The following is a 27,311-nucleotide window of genomic DNA, read 5'->3' as shown; positions in this document are numbered from 1 at the left end:
AGAAAGTATTCAGACCCCTTGACTTTTTCCACATGTTATAACATTACAGCTTTATTCTAAAATTAATTAAATTGTTTTTTTTACTCATCAATCTACACACAATACCCCATATTGACAAAGCAAAAACAGTTTTTTTGAACATTTTTGAAATATCACATTTAAATAAGTATTCAGACCCTTAACTCAGTACTTTGTTGAAGCACTTTCGGCAGCGATTACAGCATTGAGTCTTCTTGGGTATGACGCTACAAGCTTGGCACACCTGTATTTGGGGAGTTTCTCCCATTCTTCTCTGCAGATCCTCTCAAGCTCTATCAGCTTGGATGGGGAGCGTTGCTGCACAGCTATTTTCAGGTCTCTCCAGAGATGTTAGATCGTGTTCAAGACCGGGCTCTGGCTGGGCCCACTCAAGGACATTCAGAGACTTGTCCCGAAGCCACTCCTGCGTTGTCTTGGCTGTGTGCTTAGGGCCGTTGTCCTGTTGGAAGGTAAACCTTTGCCCCAGTCTGAGGTCCTGAGTGCTCTGGAGCAGGTTTTCATCAAGGATCTTTCTGTACTTTGCTCCGTTCATCTTTGCCTTGATCCTGACAAGTCTCCCAGTCCCTGGCATCCGTCTGGCTACTCTACCATAAAGGCCTGATTGGGGGAGTACTGCAGAGATGGTTGTCCTTCCTTCTCCCATCTTCACAGAGGAACTCTAGAGCTCTGTCAGAGTGACCATCGGGTTCTTGGTCACCTCCCTGACCAAGGCCCTTCTCCCGTGATTGCTCAGTTTGGCCAGCGGGAAGAGTCTTTTTATTTAAGAATGATGGAGGCCACTGTGTTCTTGGGGACTTTCAATGCTGCAGAAATGTTTTGGTACCCTTCCCCAGATCTGTGCTTCAACACAATCCTGTCTCGGAGCTCTACAGACAATTCCTTCAACCTCATGACTTGGTTTTTGCTCTGACATGCCCTGTCAACTGTGGGACCTTATATACCTTGTCGGCTTGGAGATTCGATCTTTTGGTTACTGGCCCAACGCTACTAACCACTACACTAGGCTACCTAGACAGGTGTGTGCCTTTCTAAATCATGTCCAATCAGTTGAATTTACCACAGGTGGACTCCAATTAAGTTGTAGAAACATCTCAAGGATGATCAATGGAAACAGGAAGCACCTGAGCTCAATTTTGAGTCCCATAGCAAAGGGTCTGAATACTTATGTAAATAAGGTATCTGTTTTTTATTTTTAAGAAATTAGCAAAAAATTCTAAAAACCTGTTCTCGCTTTGTCATTATGGGATATTGTGTGTAGATTGCTGAGGATAAAAAAAAAAAAACGTAAGGTAACAAAATGTGATAAATTTAAGGGGTCTGTTTACTTTCCGAGGGCACCATATACTATATATCCTGACCTTATGGTGAGCCTTTGAGCTTATGCATGTTTGATGTCTGCTCAGGTCTTCCAGAAAGAGCTGGTCAATGCTATACACTAGAACTTCATGTTAAAGGGTCTGTCCAACCTCCTCATCCTTATGGGAAATGTAACCCTATCAGTCCCGAGACCCAAGCAAAAATCTGCTTTTCATTTATCGACTAATATTTATATTTAGCCTCCCAATTTAGAATTTTTGTCACGTCCTGACCATAGAGAGCTCGTATTTTTCTATGGTGGAGTAGGTCAGGGCGTGACTGGGGGGTTTTGTCTAGTTTATTTATTTCTATGTTTGGTTCTAGGTTCTTTTTTCTATGTTGGGTGTTTTTGTCTAGTTTACATTTTCTATGTTGGGGTTTTAGTATGATTCCCAATTAGAGGCAGCTGGTCATCGTTGTCTCTAATTGGGGATCATATTTAAGTTGTTGTTTTTCCCACTAGTGTTTGTGGGAGATTATTTTGAGTTTATGCATGTAGCACCTCTTCGTCACGGTTTGTTGTTTTTGTTTATAGTTTGTCTGTCTTGCATAGTTTCACATAGAAATAAAGATGTGGAACAATACGCACGCTGCGCCTTGGTCTCTTTCATACGACATCCGTGACAGAATCTCCCACCACCAAAGGACCAAGCAGCGTGCCCAGGAGGAGCAGGGATCCTGGGCCTGGGAGAGAAGAGAGTAGAGGACATCCTGGACCTGGGAGGAGGTAATGGAAGGGGACAAGACCCTGCCATGAAAGCAGGCGGAGATAGCTCGAGAGGAATGGCGAGGAACTCGCATGGCAACGACGGAAGCTCGAGAGGCAGCTCCCCCCAAAAATGTGTGGGGGGGGGGGCACACGGGGAGATTGGCGGAGTCAGGGTTGAGACCTGAGCCAACTCCCCGTGCTTACCGTGGGGAGCATGTGACCAGTCAGGCACCGTGTTATGCGGTGATGCGCACACTGTATCTCCAGTGCGCATTCATAGCCCGGTGCGCACTGTCCCCGCGCCCCGCATTTGCCGGGCTAAAGGGAGCATTCAGGCAGGACGGGTTGTGCCAGCTCTACGCTCCAGACCTCCAGTGCGCCTTCACGGTCCAGCATATCCTGCACCGGTTCTACGCACCAGGTCTCCAGTGCGCCTCCACAACCCAGTACGTCCTGTGCCTGCTCCCCACACTCTCTCTGAAGTGTGTGTCCTCAGTCAGATACGTCCTGCGCCTGCTCCCTGCACTCTCCCTGAAGTGCGTTTTCCCAGTCAGGTTTGTCCTGTGCCTCCTCCTCGCACTCACCCTGAGGTGCGTGTCACTTGTCCGGTGCCACCTGTACCGGTCCCACTCATCAGGCCTCCAGTGTGCCTCCCCAGTCTAGTACGTCCTGTGCCTGCTTCTCGCACTCGCCCTGAAGTGCGTGTCATCAGTCTGGTGCCACCTGTCCAGGCTTCAAGCACTAGGCCTCCAGTGCACCTGCCCAGTCCGGTGACAGTCCCCAGTCCAGAGCTTCCGGCGACAGTTCCCAGTCCAGAGCTTCCGGCGACAGTTCCACAATCCAGAGCTTCCGGCGACAGTTCCACAGTCCGGAGCCTCCTGAGATGGTCCACGGTCCGGAGCCTCCTGAGACGGTCCACGGTCCGGAGCCTCCTGAGACGGTCCACGGTCCGGAGCCTCCTGAGACGGTCCACGGTCCGGAGCCTCCTGAGACGGTCCACGGCCCGGAGCCTCCTGAGACGGTCCACGGCCCGGAGCCTCCTGAGACGGTCCACGGCCCGGAGCCTTCTGAGACGGCCCACGGCCCACAGCCCGGAGCCTCCAGCGACGGTCCCCAGCCCGGAGCCTCCACCGATGCTGGCGGGTTTGCAGGATGAGAGGGTTCTTCGTCCTGCACCAGAGCCGCCTCCTATGCTGGCAGGTTCGCAGGATGAGAGGGTTCTTCGTCCCGCACCAGAACCGCCGCCGATGCGGGAGGAACGATACGCACGCTGCGCCTTGGTCTCTTTCATACGACATCTGTGACAATTTTACCATTATATTTTCAGGACAACCCTGGCTACAGGTAGAACACAGAACAATTTGATACAAACAGTTGCATTAATGAGTGGTATTGACAAATGTCAATTTAACTAATAGGGTCGTCAAAAGCAAAAACCTGATAAAACGATGATTTTATATGAATGCTGTAAGTCAGGGATGGGCGACTGGCGGCACCCCTTTTTGTAGGCCTGTAAGTACAGAAATTGTTTGCTCTGTGGGAAATTCATATCCAGTGACAACTGTGTGAAGTTTGGAGTTTTTGACAGCAACTATGTGAGCTTATTGCAGTATTATAGACACTATGTCCTGGGATTTCCTATGATCTTCTGTGCAGAAGAACCTCTTACCTTCTAACAACTATTGTGTAACTTGTGAGCGTCATAGAGAAAAACATGTTACACGTGCGTGTTCGTGACAGTCTTACTTTTTCACAGCACTGTATCTATGAAAACCTATTTGCCCCATTCTGATTTTCTCTATTTTTGCATATTTGTATGATACTAAATGTTGTCAGATCTTCAACCAAAACCTAATATTAGATCAAAGGAACCTGAGTTTACAAATAACAACAAGAAATATACATATTTTTAAATTTAATTAACAAAGTTATGGAACACTCAATTCCCCTGGGTGAAAAAGTAATTGCTCCCTTACACTCAATAACTGGTTGTACCACCTTTAGCTGCAATGACTGCAACCAAACACTTCCTGTAGTTGTTGATCAGTCTCTCTTATCGCTGTGGAGGAATTCTGACCCCCTCTTGCATGTAGAACTGCTTTAACTCAGCTACGTTTGTGGGTTGTCAAGTATGATCTGCTTGTTTTAAGTCCTGCCACAACATCTCAATTGGGATTAGGTCTGAACTTTGAATAGGCCATTCCAAAACTTAAAATGTGTTGCTTTTTAACCATTTTTATGCAGACTTGATTGTGTGTTTTTAATCATTGTTTTGCTGCATTACCCAGCTGCGCTTCAGCTTCAGTTCCAGCTCACAAACGGATGGCCTAAAATTCTCCTCTAGAATTCAATGATACAGAGCAGAATTCATGGTTCTTCTATTAAGGCAAGTCATCCAGGTCCTGAGGCAGCAAAACATCCCCAAACCATCACACTACCACCACCATGCTTTACCGTTGGTATGAGATTCTTACTGTGGAATGCATTGTTTGGTTTTTGCCAGACATAATGGGAACCATCTCATCCAAAAAGTTGACTCAAGATTGCAAAAAAAGTGCCTGGAAGCACCTGGATGATCATCAAGACTCTTGGAAGAATGTTCTATGGACAGATGAGTCAAAAGTACAACTTTTTGGACGACAAGTTTGCAGCTCAAACCATTCTGACTACAGACGTTTTTGTAAAAAATACCCGGCCCCGGGCTTCTTTGGGGTCCACCCTTGTCTCACAACCACCGGATGCAGAAGAAATAGAAGAAATAGACTAATCCAATGGTACAACCCAGAACTCTGTTGCTCAAACAAACAATGTTTGAAAGGGGTCAAAAGTCTTAAATCACTCCGGCACAATGGTGGTTCTTATTAATTAAGATATGTTTCCTGTCCATTGTTTTTTTACCTTTGAGAAATGGTGACATCAAATATGGGGTGACTTCGAAGTGAGTAAGGAAAGACAGAGCAGGAGTGGCATGAGATGGGGACTTACAGTATATGACTGCTAGGAACCAACATGCAGAACTATTTCCAAGAAATGCTAGATGGGAAATGGTTATAGGAGGGAGACTTAACTGTAGACTAAGATATATTTATACAGGGGAAGAGGGAGTAGGTAAAGGATGTACATTTACATTTTAGTCATTTAGCAGACGATCTTATGCAGAGCAACTTACAGTTAGTGTCATAGTAAGTACATGTTTCCTCAATAAAGAAGATGTCTGGTTCGCAGCAGGTTTCAGGTCCATCCCATTTAAATTCAGTCAATTCGAGAAGTAAATTGACATTCCAATTCCAATTTTCCTCGAAGCTTCTTAATTTTCAATTGGAAGGGGGATTTCAGTTCACTTCCTGAATTAACTAAATTAAAATTAAATTGAGCCCAACCCTGGTGGTTAACACAGGGTACAACCTGCAGTGTGTTGTTCCCTTACCTGGAAGCCCAACAGGATGCAGAGATACCATGGTGGCCTATCATTGATTGAGTAGACCAGGTCCAGGCCTTTGTTCTGGTCCTCCAGACCTTCTTCCAGGCCCTCCGTCTGAGCCCCATCCATGTCAATCCTCTCTGACTGACCACTGTCTGGGCCCTGTCGAGGAAAAATGTCTTTAGAGGGGAAGTTGAAATTTGCAGTTTTGTTCGTTGTTCCATATAGTGGCCTAAAATGGACAATCTCCAGTTGAAACAATAACAAACTGTCTCCCACCACTATTTTGGTAAAAAGCTGAGGGGTGGGGCTGGAGAAATGAAACCACTCTCAAATTCATAGACACAGCAATGGCTGTAAGGGGTGACCATCAATGATATCAAAATTATATTTTTAACTATGTTTTGAGGCTATATGGTGTTTGTTTATATTTACAAACATTGGAGTAAAACAAGCTTATATTTTGGTATTTATAAGTTATATTCTTCAAGAATCAATACAATACTGTTCATACTTACATAAGCTTACATGTTTTGCCATACATGACCTACAAATAACCCTCTGAGGCTACCCGTTAAGTAAAAAAAATAGACATCAAAGTAAATTATTATTATAATCATAAGAAATTCCCAAAACGATCTAAAAACCTACAATTCTTGATGAATTAGTTCACTGACCATTCACTTCCATGACGCCATACAGTACAGTATACTTAATAAGGCCAGAGGGGGTGTGGTATATGGTCTATATACCCCGGCTAAGGGATGTTCTTATTCACGACGCAACGTGGAGTGCCTGGACACAGCCCTTAGCCGTGGTATATTGGCCATATATCACAAACCCCCTCGATGCCTTATTGCTATTATAAACTGGTTACCAATGTAATTGGAGCAGGAAAAATACATGTTTTGTCATACCCGTGGTATACCTGATATACTGTACCACGGCTGTCAGCCAATCAGCATTCAGGGCTCAAACCACCCAGTTTATAATCTTACATATACCATTTCCTGGAGAGAAAAAAAGTTAGCGAGAAAAGTATAGTACTCTTCAAAGACTAAGAATCATTTTTAAAATAAAACATTATATCTCAAGATACAGTTTTTTGTGGTTTTCTGAGAAAAACAGAACAGAAACAGTCCTACTACAACCACACAGGATTGTGTTACCTCCCTTTAACATTCTTCTCTGATGTCAAATTCATTCTAAAAGAACAGTATGCCAAAGACTAAAAGAGAAAACAAGAAACATCTGCCTGTGAAGGAAGTCTAAGGAGTATTCTTACCATCCCAAGAGATTTTTATTTTACCACAAGGAAAACGAGTATGTCTAATATGTGCTAGTGCTACTGTTTAACGGCCACAGTGCTTGTTCAATCATTGAAATGGCCCATAGGAATCCATATCCATGTCACCATTATGGCCTGAGCTATGGAGTCCATCTTCTGTCCCATGCACCCTGTGACCGTGAAAGGGAAATCTATACTGAGTCTGATGGGAGCATGTGATAGGCAATATGGTAGAAAATGGCACCAGTGTGGGCAGCTAGTAATCCATTCTGACGGTAAACAAATCAAATCAAATTTAATTTGTCACATACACATGGTTTGCAGATGTTAATGCGAGGGTAGCGAAATGCTTGTGCTTCTACTTCCGACAATGCAGTAATATCCAACGAGTAATCTAACCTAACAATTTCACAACAATTACCTTATACACACAAGTGTAAAGGAATGAATAAGAATATGTACATTAAAAAAAATATATGAATGAGTGATGGTATAGAACGGCATAGGCAAGATGCAGTGGATGGTATAGAGTACAGTATATACATACAGTGAGGGAGAAAATTATTTGATCCCCTGCTGATTTGGTACGTTTGCCACTGACAAAGAAATGATCAGTCTATAATTTTAATGGTAGGTTTCTTTGAACAGTGAGAGACAGAATAACAACAAAAAAATCCAGAAAGACGCATGTCAAAAATGTTAGCAATTGATTTGCATTTTAATGAGGGAAATAAGTATTTCACCCCCTCTCAATCAGAAAGATTTCTGGCTCCCAGGTGTCTTTTATACAGGTAACGAGCTGAGATTAGGAGCACACTCTTAAAGGGAGTGCTCCTAATCTCAGTTTGTTACCTGTATAAAAGACACCTGTCCACAGAAGCAATCAATCAATCAGATTCCAAACTCTCCACCATGGCCAAGACCAAAGAGCTCTCCAAGGATGTCAGGGACAACATTGTAGACCTACACAAGGCTGGAATGGGCTACAAGACCATCGCCAAGCAGCTTGGTGAGAAGGTGACAACAGTTGGTGCGATTATTCGCAAATGGAAGAAACACAAAAGAACTGTCAATCTCCCTCGGCCTGGGGCTCCATGCAAGATCTCACCTCGTGGAGTTGCAATGATCATGAGAACGGTGAGGAATCAGCCCAGAACTACACGGGAGGATCTTGTCAATGATCTCAAGGCAGCTGGGACCATAGTCACCAAGAAAACAATTGGTAACCCACTATGCCGTGAAGGACTGAAATCCTGCAGCGCCCGCAAGGTCCCCCTGCTCAAGAAAGCATATATACATGCCCGTCTGAAGTTTGCCAATGAACATCTGAATGATTTAGAGGACAACTGGGTGAAAGTGTTGTGGTTAGATGAGACTAAAATGAAGCTCTTTGGCATCAACTCAACTCGCCGTGTTTGGAGGAGGAGGAATGCTGCCTATGACCCCAAGAACACCATCCCCACCATCAAACAAGTAGGTGGAAACATTATGCTTTGGGGGTGTTTTTCTGCTAAGGGGACAGGACAACTTCACTGCATCAAAGGGACGATGGACGGGGCCATGTACCTTCAAATCTTGGGTGAGAACCTCCTTCCCTCAGCCAGGGCATTGAAAATGGGTCGTGGATGGGTATTCCAGCATGACAATGACCCAAAACACACGGCCAAGGCAACAAAGGAGTGGCTCAAGACAAAGGAGTGGCTCAAGAAGAAGCACATTAAGGTCCTGGAGTGGCCTAGCCAGTCTCCAGGCCTTAATCCCATAGAAAATCTGTGGAGGGAGCTGAAGGTTCGAGTTGCCAAACGTCAGCCTCGAAACCTTAATGACTTGGAGAAGATCTGCAAAGAGGAGTGGGACAAAATCCCTCCTGAGATGTGTGCAAACCTGGTGGCCAACTACAAGAAACGTCTGACCTCTGTGATTGCCAACAAGGGTTTTGCCACCAAGTACTAAGTCATGTTTTGCAGAGGGGTCAAATACTTATTTCCCTCATTAAAATGCAAATCAATTTATAACATTTTTGACATGTGTTTTTCTGGATTTTTTGTTGTTATTCTGTCTCTCACTGTTCAAAGAAACCTACCATTAAAATTATGGACTGATCATTTCTTTGTCAGTGGGCAAACGTACAAAATCAGCAGGGGATCAAATACTTTTTTCCCTCACTGTATGTGATGAGTAATGTAGGATATGTAAACATATAAAAGTGGCATTGTTTAAAGTGGCTAGTGATACATTACATCAAGATGGCAAGATGCAGTAGATGGTATAGAGTACTCATTCACTATGGATTAAATCTTGTTTAAAAAGGGGGACTGCTTTGTTGACTGAGCTCAAGTAACGTTAGCAATGTTTAATCGAGCAAGAAGTTGATTTGACCAATTATACAGTAGCAGGTATAGATATTCCTTGCATTCTAGAGACACGCACATGATAACGCTTATGTTCAGTCATACACCTTATTTGTGTCTACAAACACCTGTATCTACAAGCACCTGTTACATCTTCTTTTGTAACTATTGCTAACATAGCTACCTTCATCATGATGCCTAATCTGTCATTGAGGTAAGGTGAATGAAATGTGTGGTATGAATACGTTTTCACTGGCAAGAGGTGGAGAGGAAGCAGGTGCTGTATTGGGGAAAAAGGTTAAAGCAGAAATGGATAGCAATGTGTTCAACAGGTAAAGAAATCTTACAACTGTCACAAAAAAAGCCTTAAAATCACTCTGAAAGCCTTTAATCTGAGAACAGTACCTCCAATGCCTCATCACATGAACACAGTCAAAAAATTCAACAGGATTTCTCAGAACCAATCCATGTGTCTTTGCTTGTTTGAGCCACTAAAGATTGACTTATCCAACAGCTGGTTTCAGCGGGATGTGCTCAGGCTACGATCTGCTAACCTTTTGCTGCCACCTAATGGATTTCCCCTCCACCTTCCTTTAAATGTGGATCACCATGTGGCCATCCCAAAACCAGGGATGGGCAACACCAGTCCTCAGGGGCCGGAGTGGTGTCACACTTTTTCCCCATCCCTAGCAAATACAGCTAATTAAACTAATTGTATTTTAAACTGAAGATCTTGATTAGATGATTATTGGAGTCTGGTCTGCTAGATGGGGCTGGGGAAAAAGTGTGACTCCAATCAGGCCAACGAGGACTGAAGTTGCCCATCCCTGCCATAGACATTGATAGAAATGTTCTAATAGCTTAGTTGAAGGGAGCTTTTCACTGCACGTGGGTGTGTAGCCTACTGTACAGCATGACACGAGCATAACGACCCTCTAATCCCGAATCATAACCATATGCCTTCCCACTAGAACTTCCTTCACTTCCCTCATTCCTTTTTAGAAGTATAAGAGTCCAGAGTCTTGGCAATCAGTTACTAATTTGCCACCTTACGAACACAATCAACTGTGGCTTTTCACCAACTTCAACAACCATATATGGGCAAATTACCCTACATGACCAAAAGTATGTGGACACCTGCTCGTCGCACATCTCATTCCAAAATCATAGGCATTAATATGAAGTTGGTCCCCCATTTGCTGCTACAACAGCCTCCACTCTTCTGGGAAGAAGCTCCCGATAAACAGTTCTTTATCTGACATTGGTTCCAGAGGCAGTTTGGAACTCAGTAGTGAGTGTTTTACACGCTATGTGCTTCAGCACTCGGTGGTCCCGTTCTGTGAGCTTGTGTGGCCTACCACTTCGGTGCTGAGCCGTTGTTGCTCCTAGACTCTTCCAGTTCACAATAACAGCACTTACAGTTGACCGGGGTAGCTCTAGCAGGGAAGAAATTTGACGAACTTCCTTGTTGGAAAGGTGGCATCCTATGACGGTGCCACGTTGAAAGTCACTGAGCTCTTCAGTAAGCCCATTCTACTGTCAATATTTGTCTTTGGAGATTGCATGGCTGTGTGCTCAATCTTATACACCTGTCAGCAACGGGTGTGGCGGAAATAGCCGAATCCACTAATTTGAAGGGGTGTCCACATACTTTTGTATATATAGTGTATTATGGATATTTCTCTTTTTTAAGTAGACAACATCACTTCCATTTCTGAGCATAGTATTTAGTGCAGAACAGATGTGGAATGCAACAGTTACATTACTGTTTAATGCATCATGCTGTTGCTCAATTCATACTGAATACACCATATTTGTTATTTCAACACTTGGGGACTCGGAGTCTGTCCCCCGGACCATTTCGCTCTAAATGCTGGGATCTATCTCGGACACACAAGGTGTTGGTTCAGATACATCTTCCACTTGCTGTCATGAAGTCGGAAAAACATTTCAAACCTCCAGACAGTCATGGACTCTAGTCATGGTCTCAATGTTAATCTTTTACACTTGTGAGACATTTTTACTCTGAGATTTTGATCCTGGTAAAAAATATTTGACCAAATGTTATTCATTCACCGCAAAGTCTTTATCTTGTCAAAATACAGCAACAACAAAAGTCATTGTTGGAAATACTGCAGTGGAGATATAGTGTAGGAATTAGAAAACATTCTTCAACGTATACATTTCTTTATTTGTTTTTCTCAGATGATTGTATAATAATGTGCTATTCATTTGATTGATTTAGCTGATTTGATTTGACAATTTTAATGTGTGGTACATGGTCTTAGGGTTATTGACTGTGGGATTTGCCTGTTCTTGGCATTTTCCCAACTCAATGTGCTGGGAAAATGCCACGACATGAAGAAAGATGTATAACACTGCAGTTTAGTCCACCACAGTTGAATGCATTATATTGAATTAGCAATTAAATAAACACATACATTTATCATCAACGTTTGCTTTGGCTCAGCCAATTGTTGCTATTTAGATTTTGTGCAGGCAGCTGTTGTTTTAGTTGTCTTGTTAGGTTGAGGAGAAATATGCTTGGGGGGTGAAAATAAATAAAGTCTCAATCCAGCTGTGTACACTAAGCGCTCCATTCAGTCTGAAATAAATACAAATTCTAATTCAGCAAGATTTACTTTAGCTCCATAACTATAATGCATTATTAAGTGGTTACAAAACATTTTAAGACTTGTTTGTCATAAGTACGCACAGTACAACCCCTATCATGTCTTATTATCATCTTATAATTAAGCAATAAGGCCTGGGGGATGTGGTATATGGCCAATATACCATGGCTAAGGGCTGTTCTTATGCACAATGCAACGTGGAGTGCCTGGACACAGCCCTTAGCTGTGGAATATTGGCCATATACCACATTGCCTTATTGCTTTATTAACTGGTTACCAACATAATTAGAGCAGTAAAAATAAATGTTTTGTCATCGACGCCTTTGTAGCCTGAATGGAGAAGCTTTTATGTACGAACTGGTCCACAGGGATACCAGTGTATGCATGTATTGCCTTTGGACGGTAAGATGAAACAATTCAATATCGCAAGTTGCCGGCCTTAGGGCTAATTATAAGGATGATTATAAACTGGGTGGTTCGAGCCCTGAATGCTGATTGGCTGACAGCTACTAGCATGGTGGTGGAAAATGGTGTTTCATAAAGAAAGTATGCATATTTTCCCAGTTTTTCCCTTCCTCTCGCCATTAAATTGAGTAAAGGAAATGAACTCCTTTTCAGCCTGAATGGAGAAGGTTTTATGTACGAAACCGTTCACGGAGGATACCAGTGTATAGCCCGGCTGCATGCATTACCTTTGGACGGTAAGATGAAACGACTCAATATAGCTATCTGATGGCATTTTGGGTACCTTATAATCATCCTTATTATCATCTTAATTCATCCTGGCTAACTGCTTTTCTGAGTCAGTTTTCTAGACATTGATTACCATTAAGGCTTTGCAGTGGGAGAGAGAACTTACGCATATAAATAAGTAAAAAGGCCAATTGTATGGAGAGAATATTTCAATGATTCCTTAGGAGTCAAACACAGTTTATAGGTTAGAACTGTGTTATTACCACTTGAATGTAATTTCTTGTCATTTCTATATATATATTGGTTTTGTATTTGATAACGACATGTCTATGCTACATGCTGTGGTATCAAACAATGTCTTCCATTGAGCTACCCAGTCTGTTCAGTATGCTCTGGGAAAATTACATTCCACAGTAGCTTAAATTCAGCTCTAGTTTCTAAGATGAATAACTCAGCCCTTTGTTTTCCTCCTGCACAGAAGTAAACCAGCATGAATGCAGTGGGGAAAAAGTTCCCACATCCCACTAAAATTGTGTTCAATTGAGACCCAACATCATGAAATTCAGTTTAAGAAACCAAAGATTTCAAGGAACCAATGAACACTGAACTGAAGGCATTTACATACATTTGAGAGTCTGTGATACTTAAGGCAGTGTGATTTGGCAGTTCTTCAGTTGTTTTGAGAGAGTGACGCAGCACTTACCCCAAAGGCAGGGTTGACCGTCCCCTGATCACTCAGTCCTATCTCCACCTTTGGGTCCTGGGTAAAATGCATGCTGGTGCGTAGGCACAGAGACAGTGGTGGCTGGACGCTGAGGCTCACAGGGATCCCTCAAACTTCTCCACACGCTACACACTCACTGGAAAACTCTGAGAAATTCTGGACCTTAGGAAAGCATGAATAGTCCCGTCATGTTGTCAAGGGAACCACAGTTTAATCACTAGCAAAAAGTTGTATAATCCCTCCAAACTATTTGTTGTTTTAGCCCCTGACCTTTTGTCATGTGTCTATTGTGATGTTGTAATGGGTAATATTTGATATATATGCCTCGTAATAAGACTATTCAATGAATATGTTAACAAAGTCTATTAAATGAAGAATCTGACTCCATCAGATGATCTAGCATTATGCAAGAGACTATAGTTCAGTTACAATAATAGGCAATCAAGAAATGTCTGAGAATAGAATTCTAAATACAAGTGTATTTAATTAATTTGTAAATTTAATGATTACATTTACAAGGCATAAAGCTAAAGTTACAAAGCATTAACACGCATTACTAAGCATTATTCTAAGCATGACCAGAGTGGGAGAGAGACAAAGAAACCATGGCTTGAGCCATGGCCGTTAGCTCATGGGAGAGGGAGAAAGAAAGAGAGTATCTCACCACAGCAGTTCAGGAACAAAAAAGAGAAAGATACAATGAATCTGAGACCCCTTTATAACATCTGATTTGTTGACCAACAGCATTACTGTAATTTTAACCTCCAATCAGATATGAGATGTACAGACCTGTAAAGACAACATAACCTCTGCTACCCAGAGGTGTGACAATGGGGGCTGGTGAGATCAACACTGAGGAATCCTTGCACACAGTTGATAAGAGTCACTTCGTGGGCTGGGCTGTGTGATATATCTGCAGACCAAACCCCTTCCTTTAATTCATTGATGTGAGATGATGAGACACTATACACAGGCACATGCTAACACATGCCGGCGAGCACACACACACACGCACACGCACACGCACACACAAACATGCACACAACACAAGCAGGAGCACACACAAAGTCTTGTACAACTAACTTTGTGGGGACACACAATTCAGTACCATTTTAAAAAACTATTTTTCCTAGCCCTTAACCTGTACCCTGAACCTAAACCGTACCCTAAGCTTAACTCTAACCCGAAAACCTTAACCCTAAACCTAACCCTAGCTCCTAACCCTAAAACTAACCCTAGCTCCTAACCCTAATTCTAACCCGAACACTAATTCTAACCCGAACACTAACACTAATTCTAACCCTAAAACTAATTCTAACCCTAACACCAATTCCAACCCTAACACTAATTCTAAGCCTAACACTAACACTAATTCTAAGCCTAACACTAACTCTAATTCTAACCCTAACACCAATTCTAACACAGATTTTAACCCTAACACCAATTCTAACCCTAAACCCACTATAAATAGTATTTGATCTTGTCCCCAGTTGATTACATTTTTGATTGTTTATTATTCTTGTGGGGACTTCTGGTCCCCACAAGTATAGTTAAACACGATCACACACACCATACTGTACCCACATTGAAATAACATTGAACTATTTGCATAGACTTTCTCCACACACACACACACACACACACAGACACATACACACACCACACACACACGATAACATAAGCACTATACATACATGGATTTAGTACTGTAGATATGTGGTAGGGGCCTGAGGGCACACAGTGTGTTGTGAAATCTGTGATGTATTGTAATGTTTTAAAATTGTATAAACTGCCTTAATTTTGCTGGACCCCAGGAAGAGTAGCTGGGATCCATAATAAATACAAAGTCACCAACTTGATAGTGTCACTAACCAAGCCACGACCGCCACCAGCCGCTGGAATGCCCTCCCAGACCACATGAAGGCACCACAGACTCTGGGCTCCTTTTAAATGGGCCTAAAGACTTTTCAATTTAGGAAGGCTTTCTGTTGATATCTGTGCTCCTTGGTGTCCTCGTCCCTTGTAGCGTCAGCTGGGCTCTTTGCGTCAGTTGCCGTGTCTAGTTGCATCCATTTATTTTCAATTGGGTTTTTATTTTTTATTTTATGCACTTTGAGATTATTCGGTATAATGAAAAGCGCTTTACAAATGTAACGTTTTTTTTTGTATTACTATCCACTTTAGCATTTTTTTAGTATTTACTGTATATTCGTATTGTGTATACATTTCCAACATCAATATTTGTTCCTAATTTGTATTACATTTTTATAAAGTGTATTACACTGTTTAGGAGAGCTTTCATGTAAGCATTTCATTGTACTGTTTACATCCTGTGCATGTGACGAACAAACTTTGATTTCCGAATAAAATGTTGTATTTGGCTAAAATGACAGTATTGGTTGGTGAATCTCATTCCTGCTTCCTGCATTAAGTTATCACCAAAACATTTCCAATAAACAGCAAAGGACTTGGTCTGTATCTCCGAGAGAAAAAAACCTTGACAGTATACAGTTCTCTAGTGTAGAAATTGAGTAACGTTCTTCATATGATCATTTATCACATGCATTGTCCATAGATTTTCTTTTTTGCTTACGTTTTCATGTACCGAATAAAAATCAACTCCACCGATAGTTATGTCACAAACTCTCATTACCAGATTGGCACAGATGCAGAGACTATATTTTGGGGGAGATCCCATCCCCTTTTGTTTTTTACATACATTACATTCTGTCAAGATTTCATACATTTTGAAGACTCAACACTAATTCTAACTCTAACACTAACACATGCTCTTTTCCACTGGTGTTCTTCTTTAGACATACAGGGGAAAAAATACCTATAGAAAGTCTACACCTCCTTGGATTTCTTCACATTTTATTGTGTTACAAAGTGGGATTAAAATTGATTTAATTGTCATTTTTTTGTCAATGATCTACACAAAAATACTCTGTTAAAGTGGAAGAAAAATTCTCACATTTTTAAAGATGAAAGAAAAATAAAACACAAATATACTTTAATTAGATAAGTATTCACCCCCCTGAGTCAATACATGTTAGAAACACGTTTGGCAGCGATTACAACTGTGAGTCTTTTTGGGTAAGTCTCATAAGAGCTTTGCACACCTGTATTGTGCAATATTTACCCATTATTCTTTTCAACGTTCTTCGAGTTCTGTCAAGGTGTTGGGGATCATGGCTAGAGAGCAATTTTGCCATAGATTTTCAAGCAGATTTAAGTCAAAACTGTAACTTGTTCACTCAGGAATATTCACTGTCTTTTTGGTAAGCAACTCCAGCTTGGATTTGACTTTGGGTTGTAGGTTATTGTCCTGCTGAAAGGTTAATTCACTGTGTCTGGTCTAAAGCAGCCTGAAGCAGGTTTTCCTCAAGGATTTTGCTTGTGCTTAGCTTCATCCCTTTTCTTTTCATCCTGAAAAACTCCCCAGTCTTTGCTGATGTCAAGCATAACCATACCATGATGCAGCCACCACCATGCTTGAACATAAGGAGGCAGTTACTCAGTGATGTGTTGTGATGGATTTGCCCCCAAACATACAGCAAGGCTTTGCATTTAGGCCAAAAAGTGTATTCCTTTTCAGTATTACTTTAGTGTCTTGTTGCATTAAACAAGCATGTTCTGCAATATTTTCAGTCTGTATATTTTTGCTCTTCTTTTCAATCTGTAATTTAGGTCATTATTGTGGAGTCACTACAATGTTGTTGATCCATCCTCAGTTCTCCCATCACAGCCATTGATTCTGTAGCTGTTTTAAATTCACCAATGGGCTCATTGTGACATCCCTGAGCAGCTTCCTTCCTGTCCTGCATTTTTGATGTGTCTGGGTGGTTTAATACATCATCCACAGCATAATTATTAACTTGGCCATGCTTAAATATATATTCAATATATGATTTGTTATTGTTACCCATCTACCAATCACTGCCCTTCTTTATAAGGCTTTCGAAAATCTCCCCTGTCTTTGTAGTTGAATCTGTGCTTGAAATTCAATACTTGACTGAGGGACCTTACAGATGTTGTATGTATGTAGACAGAGGAAGGAAGGGGTAGCAATTAAAAAATCATGCCAACCCTATTATTTCACACAGAGTGAACTTATTATGTGATTTGTTAAGCCAAATGTCACTTTTGAACTCATTTAGGCTTGCCTAAACAAAGGAGGTGAATACTTATGCAATGACTATATTTTAGTTATAGCATTTTTATTAATTTGTAACATTCACTTTGACATTACAGGATATTTTGTGTAGATCAATGACAAAAGATTACAATAAATCTATTTGAATCCCACTTTGTAATACAACAAAATGTGAAAACAGTTCAAGGGGATGTAGACTTTCTATAGGCATACATGTTACTGATATGTTTATACATTCATGCATGTCAAGCAAGAGACAAAGAGCATTAAGTAGGGAATACAAAGTCACTGAGATCAAGATCTCTTTTACAGATGAGCCCTGAATTACATAAATTACAGAAAATACGCATATCAAAATATAAATACAAAATTCAAGCAGAAAGAAAAACCCAGTAATAAAAATAAACACCTTCATCAGTAATAAGGTCCTCAATCAGCTTTCTGAATTTCCCTAGAGGCACCACAACATCACATTTAACAACTGAATAATCTGCTTCCTACTATTTAGTGAGAGGCGAGACCAATTTCTATAGAAGAAGCCCATTTTTATTCTCAACTAACTCATCAATATGCTTTTTAAAAGGCAGCTTTTTATCTATCCAGATGCCCACATATTTGTAAGCACGGACACGATCAATATGGACACCAACCAAAGTACATATGCTTAAATCATCAGACTTCTTTTTTTTGCGCTCTAGAGAACAACATATACTTAGTTTTACCTGAATTTAGTACTAATTCCAGGTCAATAAAGTTTTTCAATTTTACAATGCATGTCACACCTATGAAAAATGGATTGAATAAAATGACACTACATATTGTTGTTAAATTGTTATTTCAACTGATCTCCCAAGATTACAGAATTGACTTTGAATTGACCCCAACCCAGTTTAAGTATATCAGTCTGATGTTCATCGAATGCGTAACAATATAATTTGAGCTCACACAAAATGCATTGACTTAAAATAGAGCCTAGGCAATGTCAACTTAGCCCTAGCCCTTTGCCTTGGTTTCCAGAAGTTGTCCTCTCTGTTCTGTTGTCTATTGACATTTGGAATAAACACATAATTTAAACTTTGAAATGTTAACGATCAATGATGATCTATCATACCAGTTGTTACTTCTGGGTATTATTCTGACTTAAGATCTGCGCAAACAGCTCGAGACTTTGGCATTTATTGATCCTGGACGTCAAGACAGTTTCAGGATTTGGCCTTAAGATACTAAACATAAAATATACTACAACCACCAGTTCTCTAAATAGGCTGGCTTTCCCAGGAAGTACATCCTATCCTCTTTGCTCTCCTCCAAACCTCCCTGACCCAAAAACACACGTTCCTCCCTCGTGGTTCTCTAGTCACGGATGCTCAAGTATCAGACACGCTTTAGAGAGACATGGATATTAGACAAAGGACTTAGAAACACTATGCATGTGTTCCAAATGAAACCCTATTCTCTATATGCAGTAGTGCACTACTTTTGACCAGGCCCCATAGGGCTTTGGTCAAAAGTAGTGCACTATGTAGGGAAATGGGTGGCATTTGGGATGTAGCCTGGATCTAGTATGTTCCACATTCCAAAGTTGTACGCATTTACTTGAAAAGGGGATGTAAAATCCCTTCACTGCCATGTTAGGATATAGATTGGTCGTCATTGTTCTGAGCTGTGTTGGAAAATTGCGATTAGATATAGTGAATCATATGAAACTCTCACATGTTTTGGAGAGCCACACAGATGTGAATAGGTACCTTTCAGATGTCTGGAATACTTGTATAAATATTACAACATAATCATTCAAGCATGTGTATGTTGTCTTGTGTGGCTCAGTTGGTAGAGCATGGCGCATGCAACATTAGCAGGGTTGGAAATTAACACCCGCCACCAGCCAAATGAGGAATGTTTTTTTTAAATTGGTGGTAAGAACGCCTATTTCACCAGCCATGTTGGTGGGTGGTCACACAGAGCATTTGGGAACAGTTTTTTATTTTCCAAAGGTCACATGTAGAATTTGAGAGTGTGTGTACAGTCAGCAAGCAGTTTAGCAGATACACCATCAGTCCCCAGTGACAATAAATTAATAAAACAAAAAGCTTACTTTGGCTTGGAAGAGTTCCTGTGTTGGATAACCATAGCCAGCTAGCTAACATAGTATCCCTCTCTGTTTGAGCCTGGTGTTTAAGTAGGCTATAATTTGAATAATTAAAACTATAGGTTCGTAATTTATGAAAATGAACCATGTTTCAACATCACAATGTTGCGCAACCACAATATTTTCCCTTACAATATTAATCGGACTAAATTGGATCACATAATAGCTGCATTAACCATCATTTTCTCATCTCACTTTAATGGGAATGTGGTAGGAGATCTTTTTCACCATTTTCAATGACTTCATGCTTAGCCCGACCAATCAGGTTTGCTCCAGCTGTCCTTGTCATGAGCGCTCCTCGTGTCTTGATAGAATAAAAGTCTTCATTCTCTTCACAAACGGAAAACTCATCATGCTTATCACATTTCCATGGCATAAGGTAATTGACCACCAGAATAATAAAGATAAAAACATAAATGCAACATGCAACAATTTCAAAGATTTTACTGAGTTATAGTACATATAAGGAAATCAGTCAATTTAAATGAATTCATTAGGTCTTAAAACCTCTATGGGACCGGCGGGACGAATTCGTCCCACCTACGTAACAGCCACTGCCAGCCTGTGGCGCGATTTTCAAAATCTTCAAAATCCTATTACTTCAATTTCTCAAACATATGACTATTTTACAGCCATTTAAAGATAAGACTCTCGTTAATCTAACCACACTGTCCGATTTCAAAAAGGCTTTACAACGAAAGCAAAACATTAGATTATGTCAGCAGAGTACCAAGCCAGAAATAATCAGACACCCATTTTTCAAGCCAGCATATAATGTCACCAAAACCCAGAAGACAGCTAAATGCAGCACTCACCTTTGATGATCTTCATCAGATGACAACCCTAGGACATTATGTTATACAATACATGCATGTTTTGTTCAATCAAGTTCATATTTATATCAAAAACCAGCTTTTTACATTAGCATGTGACGTTCAGAACTAGCATACCCCCCGCAAACTTACGGGGAATTCGCTAACATTTTACTAAATTACTCACGATAAACGTTCACAAAAAGCATAACAATTATTTTAAGAATTATAGATACAGACCTCCTCTATGCACTCGATATGTCCGATTTTAAAATAGCTTTTTGGTGAAAGCACATTTTGCAATATTCTAAGTACATAGCCCAGGCATCACGGGCTCGCTATTTAGACACCCGGCAAGTTTAGCACTCACCATAATCATATTTACTATTATAAAAATGTCATTACCTTTTGTTGTCTTCGTCAGAATGCACACCCAGGACGTCTACTTCAATAACAAATGTTGGTTTGGTCCAAAATAATCCATCGTTATATCCGAATAGCGGCGTTTTGTTCGTGCGTTCCAGACACTATCCGAAATAGTAAAGAAGTGTCGCGCGTCGGCGCAATTCCTGACAATAAAATTCAAAGTATTCCATTGCCGTACGTCGAAGCATGTCAACCGCTGTTTAAAATCAATTTTTACGTCATTTTTCTCGTAGAAAGCGATAATATTCCGACAGGGAATCTCCTTTTCGGCAAACAGAGGAAAAAAATCCCAAAGGCGGGGCGGTCGGGGTCACGCGCATAAGCTAGTGTCTCTTGATGGGCCACTTGAGAAAGGCGATAATGTGTTTCAGCCTGGGGCTGGAATGACGACATTCTCTTTTTTCCCGGGCTCTGAGAGCCTATGGAAGACGTGGGAAGTGTCACGTTAGAGCAGAGATCCTTAGTAAATGATAGAGATGGCAAAGAAGTTCCAGAAATGGTCAGACAGGCCACTTCCTGTAAAGGAATCTCTCAGGTTTTGACCTGCCATTTGAGTTCTGTTATACTCACAGACACCATTCAAACAGTTTTAGAAAATTTAGGGTGTTTTCTATCCATATGTAATAAGTATATGCATATTCTAGTTACTGAGTAGGAGTGGTAACCAGATTAAATCGGGTATGTTTTTTATCCAGCCGTGTCAATGCTGCCCCCTAGCCCTAACAGGTTTTAATGTATGGATTTCACATGACTGGGAATACACATACGCATGTAACGCCCTGGCCATAGAGAGGGTTTTTTGTTCTCTATTTTTGGTTAGGCCAGGGTGTGACATGGGTGGGCGTTCTATGTTCCGTTTTCTATGTTGGTGTATTTCTTTGTTTCGGCCGTGTATGGCTCTCAATCAGGAACAGCTGTAGATCGTTGTTGCTGATTGAGAGTCATACATAGGCAGCCTGTTTGTCCTTTGGGGTTTGTGGGTGAATGTTTTCTGTTTTGTACTTTGTGTGACCTAACAGAACTGTAGGCTGTCCTTCATTTTCGTGTTTTGTTTAAGTGTTTCGTTCTATTAAATATTGAATATGAACACTCACCACGCTGCGCTTTGGTCCCCTGCTTCCACAGACGACGGTCGTTACAACGCATCTATTGGTCAAAGATACCTTAAAAGAAACGTAGGGCCGTGGATCAGAAAACCAGTCAGTATCTGATGTGACCAAACAAAAAACAAATAAAGCAACACCTCACCGCACCACGAGTCTCCTCCATGTGACCTACTTGTTGTGTGTATGTACTGACATGTATGTGTAACTGTGGCTCAGTTGGTAGAGCATGGTGTGTGCAACGCCAGGGTTGTGGGTTCGATTCCCACAGGGGGCCAGTACAAAAAAAATAAATGCATGAAATAAAATGTATGAACTGTATTCACTACTGTAAGTCGCTCTGGATAAGAGCGTCTGCTAAATGACTAAAATGTAAATGTAACTGATGCACACACACACTACATGTTAATGTTTTTAAATGCATGTAATTGTAAAGTCTTTTTGTCACGTCCTGACCAGTAAAAGAGGTTGTTTGTTATTGTAGTTTGGTCAGGGCGTGGCAGGGGGTGTTTGTTTTATGTGTTTTGGGGGTTTTGGTATATGTTCTATGTTAGTATATTTCTATGTCCGTGTCTAGTTTTTCTATTTCTATGTTTAGGGTTTTTGTTTGACCTTAAATTGGAGGCAGCTGTTTCTTGTTGCCTCTGATTGGAGGTCCTATTTAGTAGAGTTTTTTCAGTTTGTGGGTGGTTGTTTTCAGTCTAGTGTTTTGTACCTGACGGAACTGTTCAGCTGTCGTGCGTTTCTTGTTTTGTTTTCAATAAAAGTTAAAAATGAGCACTCAACCCGCTGCGCCTTGGTCTACTCCCTTCGACAGCCGTTACACTTTTGTCTGTAATGTATTTTTCGTTATATGTCGGACCCCAGTAAGACTAGCTGTTGCCATTTGTGTCGGCTAATTGGGATCCTAATAAATCAAATCATGTACGCGCTGTCGTACATGTCGATCCAGAGCATCCCAAGCATGCCTCATGAGTGACATGTCTGGTGAGTATGCAGGTCATGGAAGAACAGGGACATTTTCAGCTTCCAGGAATTGTGTACAGATCATTGTGTCATGGGGCCGCGCATTACCATGTTGAAACATGAGGTGTTGGCAGTGGATAAATGGCACTATAATGGGCCTCAGGATCTCATCACGGTATCTCTGTGCATTCACGTTGCCATTGATAAAATGAAATTGTGTTCGTTGTCAATAGTTTATGCCTGCCCATAACATAGCCCCACCACAACCATGGGGAACTCAATTCATAACGTTGACATCAACAAACTGCTCGCCCACAAAATGCCATCTGCCGGTACAGTTGAAACCAGGATTCATCCATAAAGAGTGTTCATTTATACAGATACACATTCAATAACGCCTTGGAGACTCTTGCCTACATCTAGCTGAACTAGGGTGTAATCATTACTCTAACAGTTGCAAACGAGAGTTTCTATTGGACAAATTCAGATATGTTAATCCCTGTTTTGTTCCGTTTGCTTACGTTTAAGAAACGTTTTTCAACAGAATCAACGGAATGAATACACCCCTGATCACACGCAAACACAGTTCACTTTCATAGCAGCCACATACAAACAGCACGATCACTTTGTTCATTGTATGATTCTTTCTCACATCTAGGCGCTCTCTTCCTCTCACCTTTACCCTTTGCTTGTTGTCTTTGACCAGGCGAAAAAACCTTTCCAAGCCAAACCTTCATATCATAAGCGCTAACCGCTACACACCATATTAGATAACGTCATAGTCAACATAGCTAATAGAGCTAACGTCATAGTAAACCCTCTACAATCATGCAGTAGAGTGAGTGTACAGTCAGCAAGCAGTTTAGCAGATACACCGTTGGGCCCCAGTGACAATAAATTAATAAAACAAAAAGCTTACTTTGGCTTGGAAGAGATCCAGTGTTGGCTAACCATAGCCAGCTAGCTAACATAGTATCCCTCTCTGTTTGAGCCTGGTATTTAAGTAGGCTAAACTATTCACTATTTTGGCGGCACGGAACCTAGAGGTTAGAGCGTTGGGCCAGTAACCGAATCCCCGAGCTGACAAGGTAAAAATCTGTCATTCTGCCCCAGAACAAGGTAGTTAACCCACTGTTCCCCGGTAGGCCGTCATTGTAAATAAGAATTTGTTCTTAACTGACTTGCCTGGTTAAATAAAGGTTAAATAAATAAAAGCTAGCTGCATTCACTAGCTGAGTAAGAGAAAGTGAAAAAGAATACAACGAAATATACACTATATATACAAAAGTATGTGGACACCCCTTCAAATTAGTGGATTTGGCTATTTCAGCCACACCCATTGCTGACAGATGTATAAAATTGAGCACACAGCCATGCAATCTCCATAGACAAACATTGGCAGTGGAAACGTGGAGTGATGAATCACTTCACCATTTGGCAGTCCGCCGAACAACTATGGGTTTGGCGGATGCCAGGAGAACGCTACCTGCCCCAACGCATTGTGCCAACTGTAAAGTTTGATGGAGAAGGAATAATTGTCTGGGGCTGTTTTTCATGATTCGGGCTCGGACCCTTAGCTCCATTGAAGGGAAATCTTAACGCTACAGCATACAATGACATTCTAGACGATTCTGTGCTTCCAACTTTGTGGCAACAGTTTGGGGAAGTCCCTTTCCTGTTTCAGGCCTAATCGCCCAACATCAGTGCCCAACCTCACTAATGATCTTGTGGCTGAATGGAAGCAAGTCCCCGCAACAATGTTCCAACATCTAGTGGGATGACTTCTTAGAAGAGTGGAGGCTGTTATAGCAGCAAACGGGGGACCAACTCCGTATTAGTGTTTGTGAATTTGGAATGAGATATTTGCAGAGCGGGTGTCCACATACTTTTGATCATGTAGTGTAGTTAGCTCTCTCTCTCGCCAGGATGTAAAACGTCTGTTTTGTAGATTTGTGAAGATATCAAAATACTTAAACTTACATGCAAAATACCTGCTGTTAACTTTAAAATGATTGGAATGAATTATCTCTTGCTTCTCCTTCATTTTTGAAGAAATTAATTTGTCCAAAACTGTTCAACTATTGTCTTTCTCTCTCTTTGAGTCAGCTGCTCACCACATTTAATGCCCTGCAGTGCTAGCTAGCTGTAGCCTATGCTTTAAGTACTAGATTCATTATCTGATCCTTTGATTGGGTGGACAACATGTCAGTTCATGCTGCAAGAGCTCTGATATGTTGGAGGACGTCCTCCAGAAGTTGTCTTAATTACTGTAAGTCTATAGAAAGGGGTGAGAACCATGAACCTCCTAGGTTTTATATTGACGTCAATGTACGAAAGAGGAGGGTGGAATCTAGCTGTCCTCCATCTACACCATGGTGGTACCCTACAGAGTGTTGTTGAGGCTACTGTAGACCTTCATTGCAAAACAGTGTGTTTTAATCAATTATTTGGTGACGTGAATATATTCAGCATAGTTGTATTTAAAAAGGATAACTTTTTTTATTTTTCTGTCACGCCCTGATGAGTTGCACCTGTCCTTGTGCTTGTCTCCACCCCCCTCCAGGTGTTCAAGCTTACCAGCGTTTTTCCTGTCAGCTCCTATCGTTTCCCAGCCTCTCTTTCCTCGTCCTCCTGGTTTTCGAGCTTTGCCTGTCCTGACCCTGTACACGCCCGCCTGACCTCTCTGCCTGACCCTGAGCCTGCCTGCCATCCTGTACCTTTGCTCCACCTCTGGATTACTGAACTCTGCCTGTCCCTGACCCTGAGTCCACCTGCCGCCCTGTACCTTTGCCTTAGCCTGGATTATCGACCCCTGCCTGCCTTGACCTGTCTTTGCTTGCCCCTGTGCTACAATAAACATTGTTACTTTGACAGTCTGCATCTGGGTCTTACCTTGATCCCTGATAGTTTCACTATTTTTATTTTTAGGAAATTTACTGAGAAGGATGGTCCTCCCCTTTCTCCTCTGAGGAGCCTCCACTCTGTCAAATATACTTTTTAAACACTGTCATGTTTTGATATTTTGCTAACATTATAAAAGCAATATGAACAAGAGCAGACAATGGCCTGTGCTTAAACGTTTTAGTATTTTATTCCAGGTCATCAGTTAACCTTGTGTTACTTTCATCCCACCTGTCTCTCCTGTAACTTCTCCCGGGCTAACAGCTAAGACAAGCTAGCATGATACTTGAAACCTATGCTGTCATTTAGTCACTAGATGGGGTAAGAAAATGGCATATGTTTGGAACCTGAAACAACCTGAAACAAATAAACACAACCCTACAACCAAAAAACATTTCCGGGTCGGTTATTTATACATACATCGCTCAAAACCACAATTTGTTGATAACTCGGCGAAACATGGTCAGGCTGGGCTGGTTTTTTTTGCAGGGAGGTCGTCCTCCAAATTAGGAACGTGCTGACTTCACTACATCATTCAAGCTTCTGAGTTATCTGAGAAAATAGGCATTTTATTTTATATATCAGCTTTAATATTCCATCAATCCCAAATATTGTATTTTGTAAATATATACAGTACCAGTTATTTTGACTGGTTCACCTACTTTGCGTCTCACAAAGGCAGTTGGAACCAAAAATCTCAAATTTGGACTCATCAGACCAAAGGACAGATTTCCACCGGTCTAATGTCCATTGCTCGTGTTTCTTGGCCCAAGCAAGTCTCTTCTTATTATTGGTGTCCTTTAGTAGTGGTTTCTTTGCAGCAATTCCACCATAAAGGGCTGATTGACGCAGCCTCCTCTGAACAGTTTATGTTGAGATGTGTCAGATCCTCTGCAGCAGAGGTAACTCTGGGTCTTCCTTCCTGTGGTGGTCCTCATGAGAGCCAGCTTCATAACAGTGCTTGATGGTTTCTGCGGCTGCACTTGACAAAACTTTCAAAGTTCTTGAAATGTTCCGGAATGACTGACCTTCATGTCTTAAAGTAATGATGGACTGTTGTTTATCTTTACTTATTTGAGCTGTTCTTGCCATAATATGTACTTGGTCTTTTACTTAATAGGGCTATATTCTGTATACCACCCCTACCTTGTAAACACATAACTGATTGGCTCAAACGCATTAAGAAGGAAAGAAATTCCACAAATGAACTTGTAACAAGTGTCATGACGTGCCCTTGGGGGGAGGATCATAGGCGGCCCACCCTCTCTCTCTGTCTCAATTCAATTAAACTCAATTCAAGGAAACATATGTTAACATTGCCAAAGCAAGTGAAGTAGATAATATACAAAAGTGAAATAAACAATAAAAATGAACAGTAAACATTACTCACAGAAGTTCAAAAAGAATAAAGACATAATAAATGTCATATTATGTATATATACAGTGTTGTAATGATGTACAAATGGTTAAAGTACAAAAGGGAAAATAAATAAGCATAAATACAGGTTGTATTTACAATGGTGTTTGTTCTTCACTCGTTTACCTTTTCTTGTGGCAATTTCACCTTTTCTTGTGGTATTTCAC

At 41.2% G+C, this 27,311-nt stretch overlaps 1 protein-coding gene and 1 long non-coding RNA gene across 2 annotated transcripts in view; one reads left to right on the top strand and one right to left on the bottom strand.

Moving 5' to 3' along the window:
• The window catches only part of si:dkey-106n21.1 (solute carrier family 23 member 2), a 77,550-nt gene extending 63,580 nt beyond the window's left edge, over positions 1–13,970 (bottom strand). The window contains exons 1-2 of the mRNA XM_014125661.2: positions 13,194–13,970; positions 5,532–5,687 (exon numbers count right to left, since the gene is read on the bottom strand). Coding sequence (XP_013981136.1) covers positions 5,532–5,687; positions 13,194–13,265 — 228 coding nt within the window. The 5' untranslated portion in view covers positions 13,266–13,970. The remainder of the gene's footprint in view (positions 1–5,531; positions 5,688–13,193) is intronic.
• Positions 12,214–15,606, top strand: LOC123724515 (uncharacterized). The gene is made up of 2 exons (XR_006757095.1): positions 12,214–12,498; positions 12,969–15,606. It is a non-coding gene; the product is annotated as an uncharacterized lncRNA (long non-coding RNA).
• The last annotated feature ends 11,705 nt before the right edge of the window (positions 15,607–27,311 follow it).

This window comes from Salmo salar, chromosome ssa10 (assembly GCF_905237065.1).
Source record: "Salmo salar chromosome ssa10, Ssal_v3.1, whole genome shotgun sequence".
In the NCBI taxonomy this organism is placed as follows: domain Eukaryota; kingdom Metazoa; phylum Chordata; class Actinopteri; order Salmoniformes; family Salmonidae; genus Salmo; species Salmo salar.
This window is presented reverse-complemented; position numbering and strand designations above follow the sequence as displayed.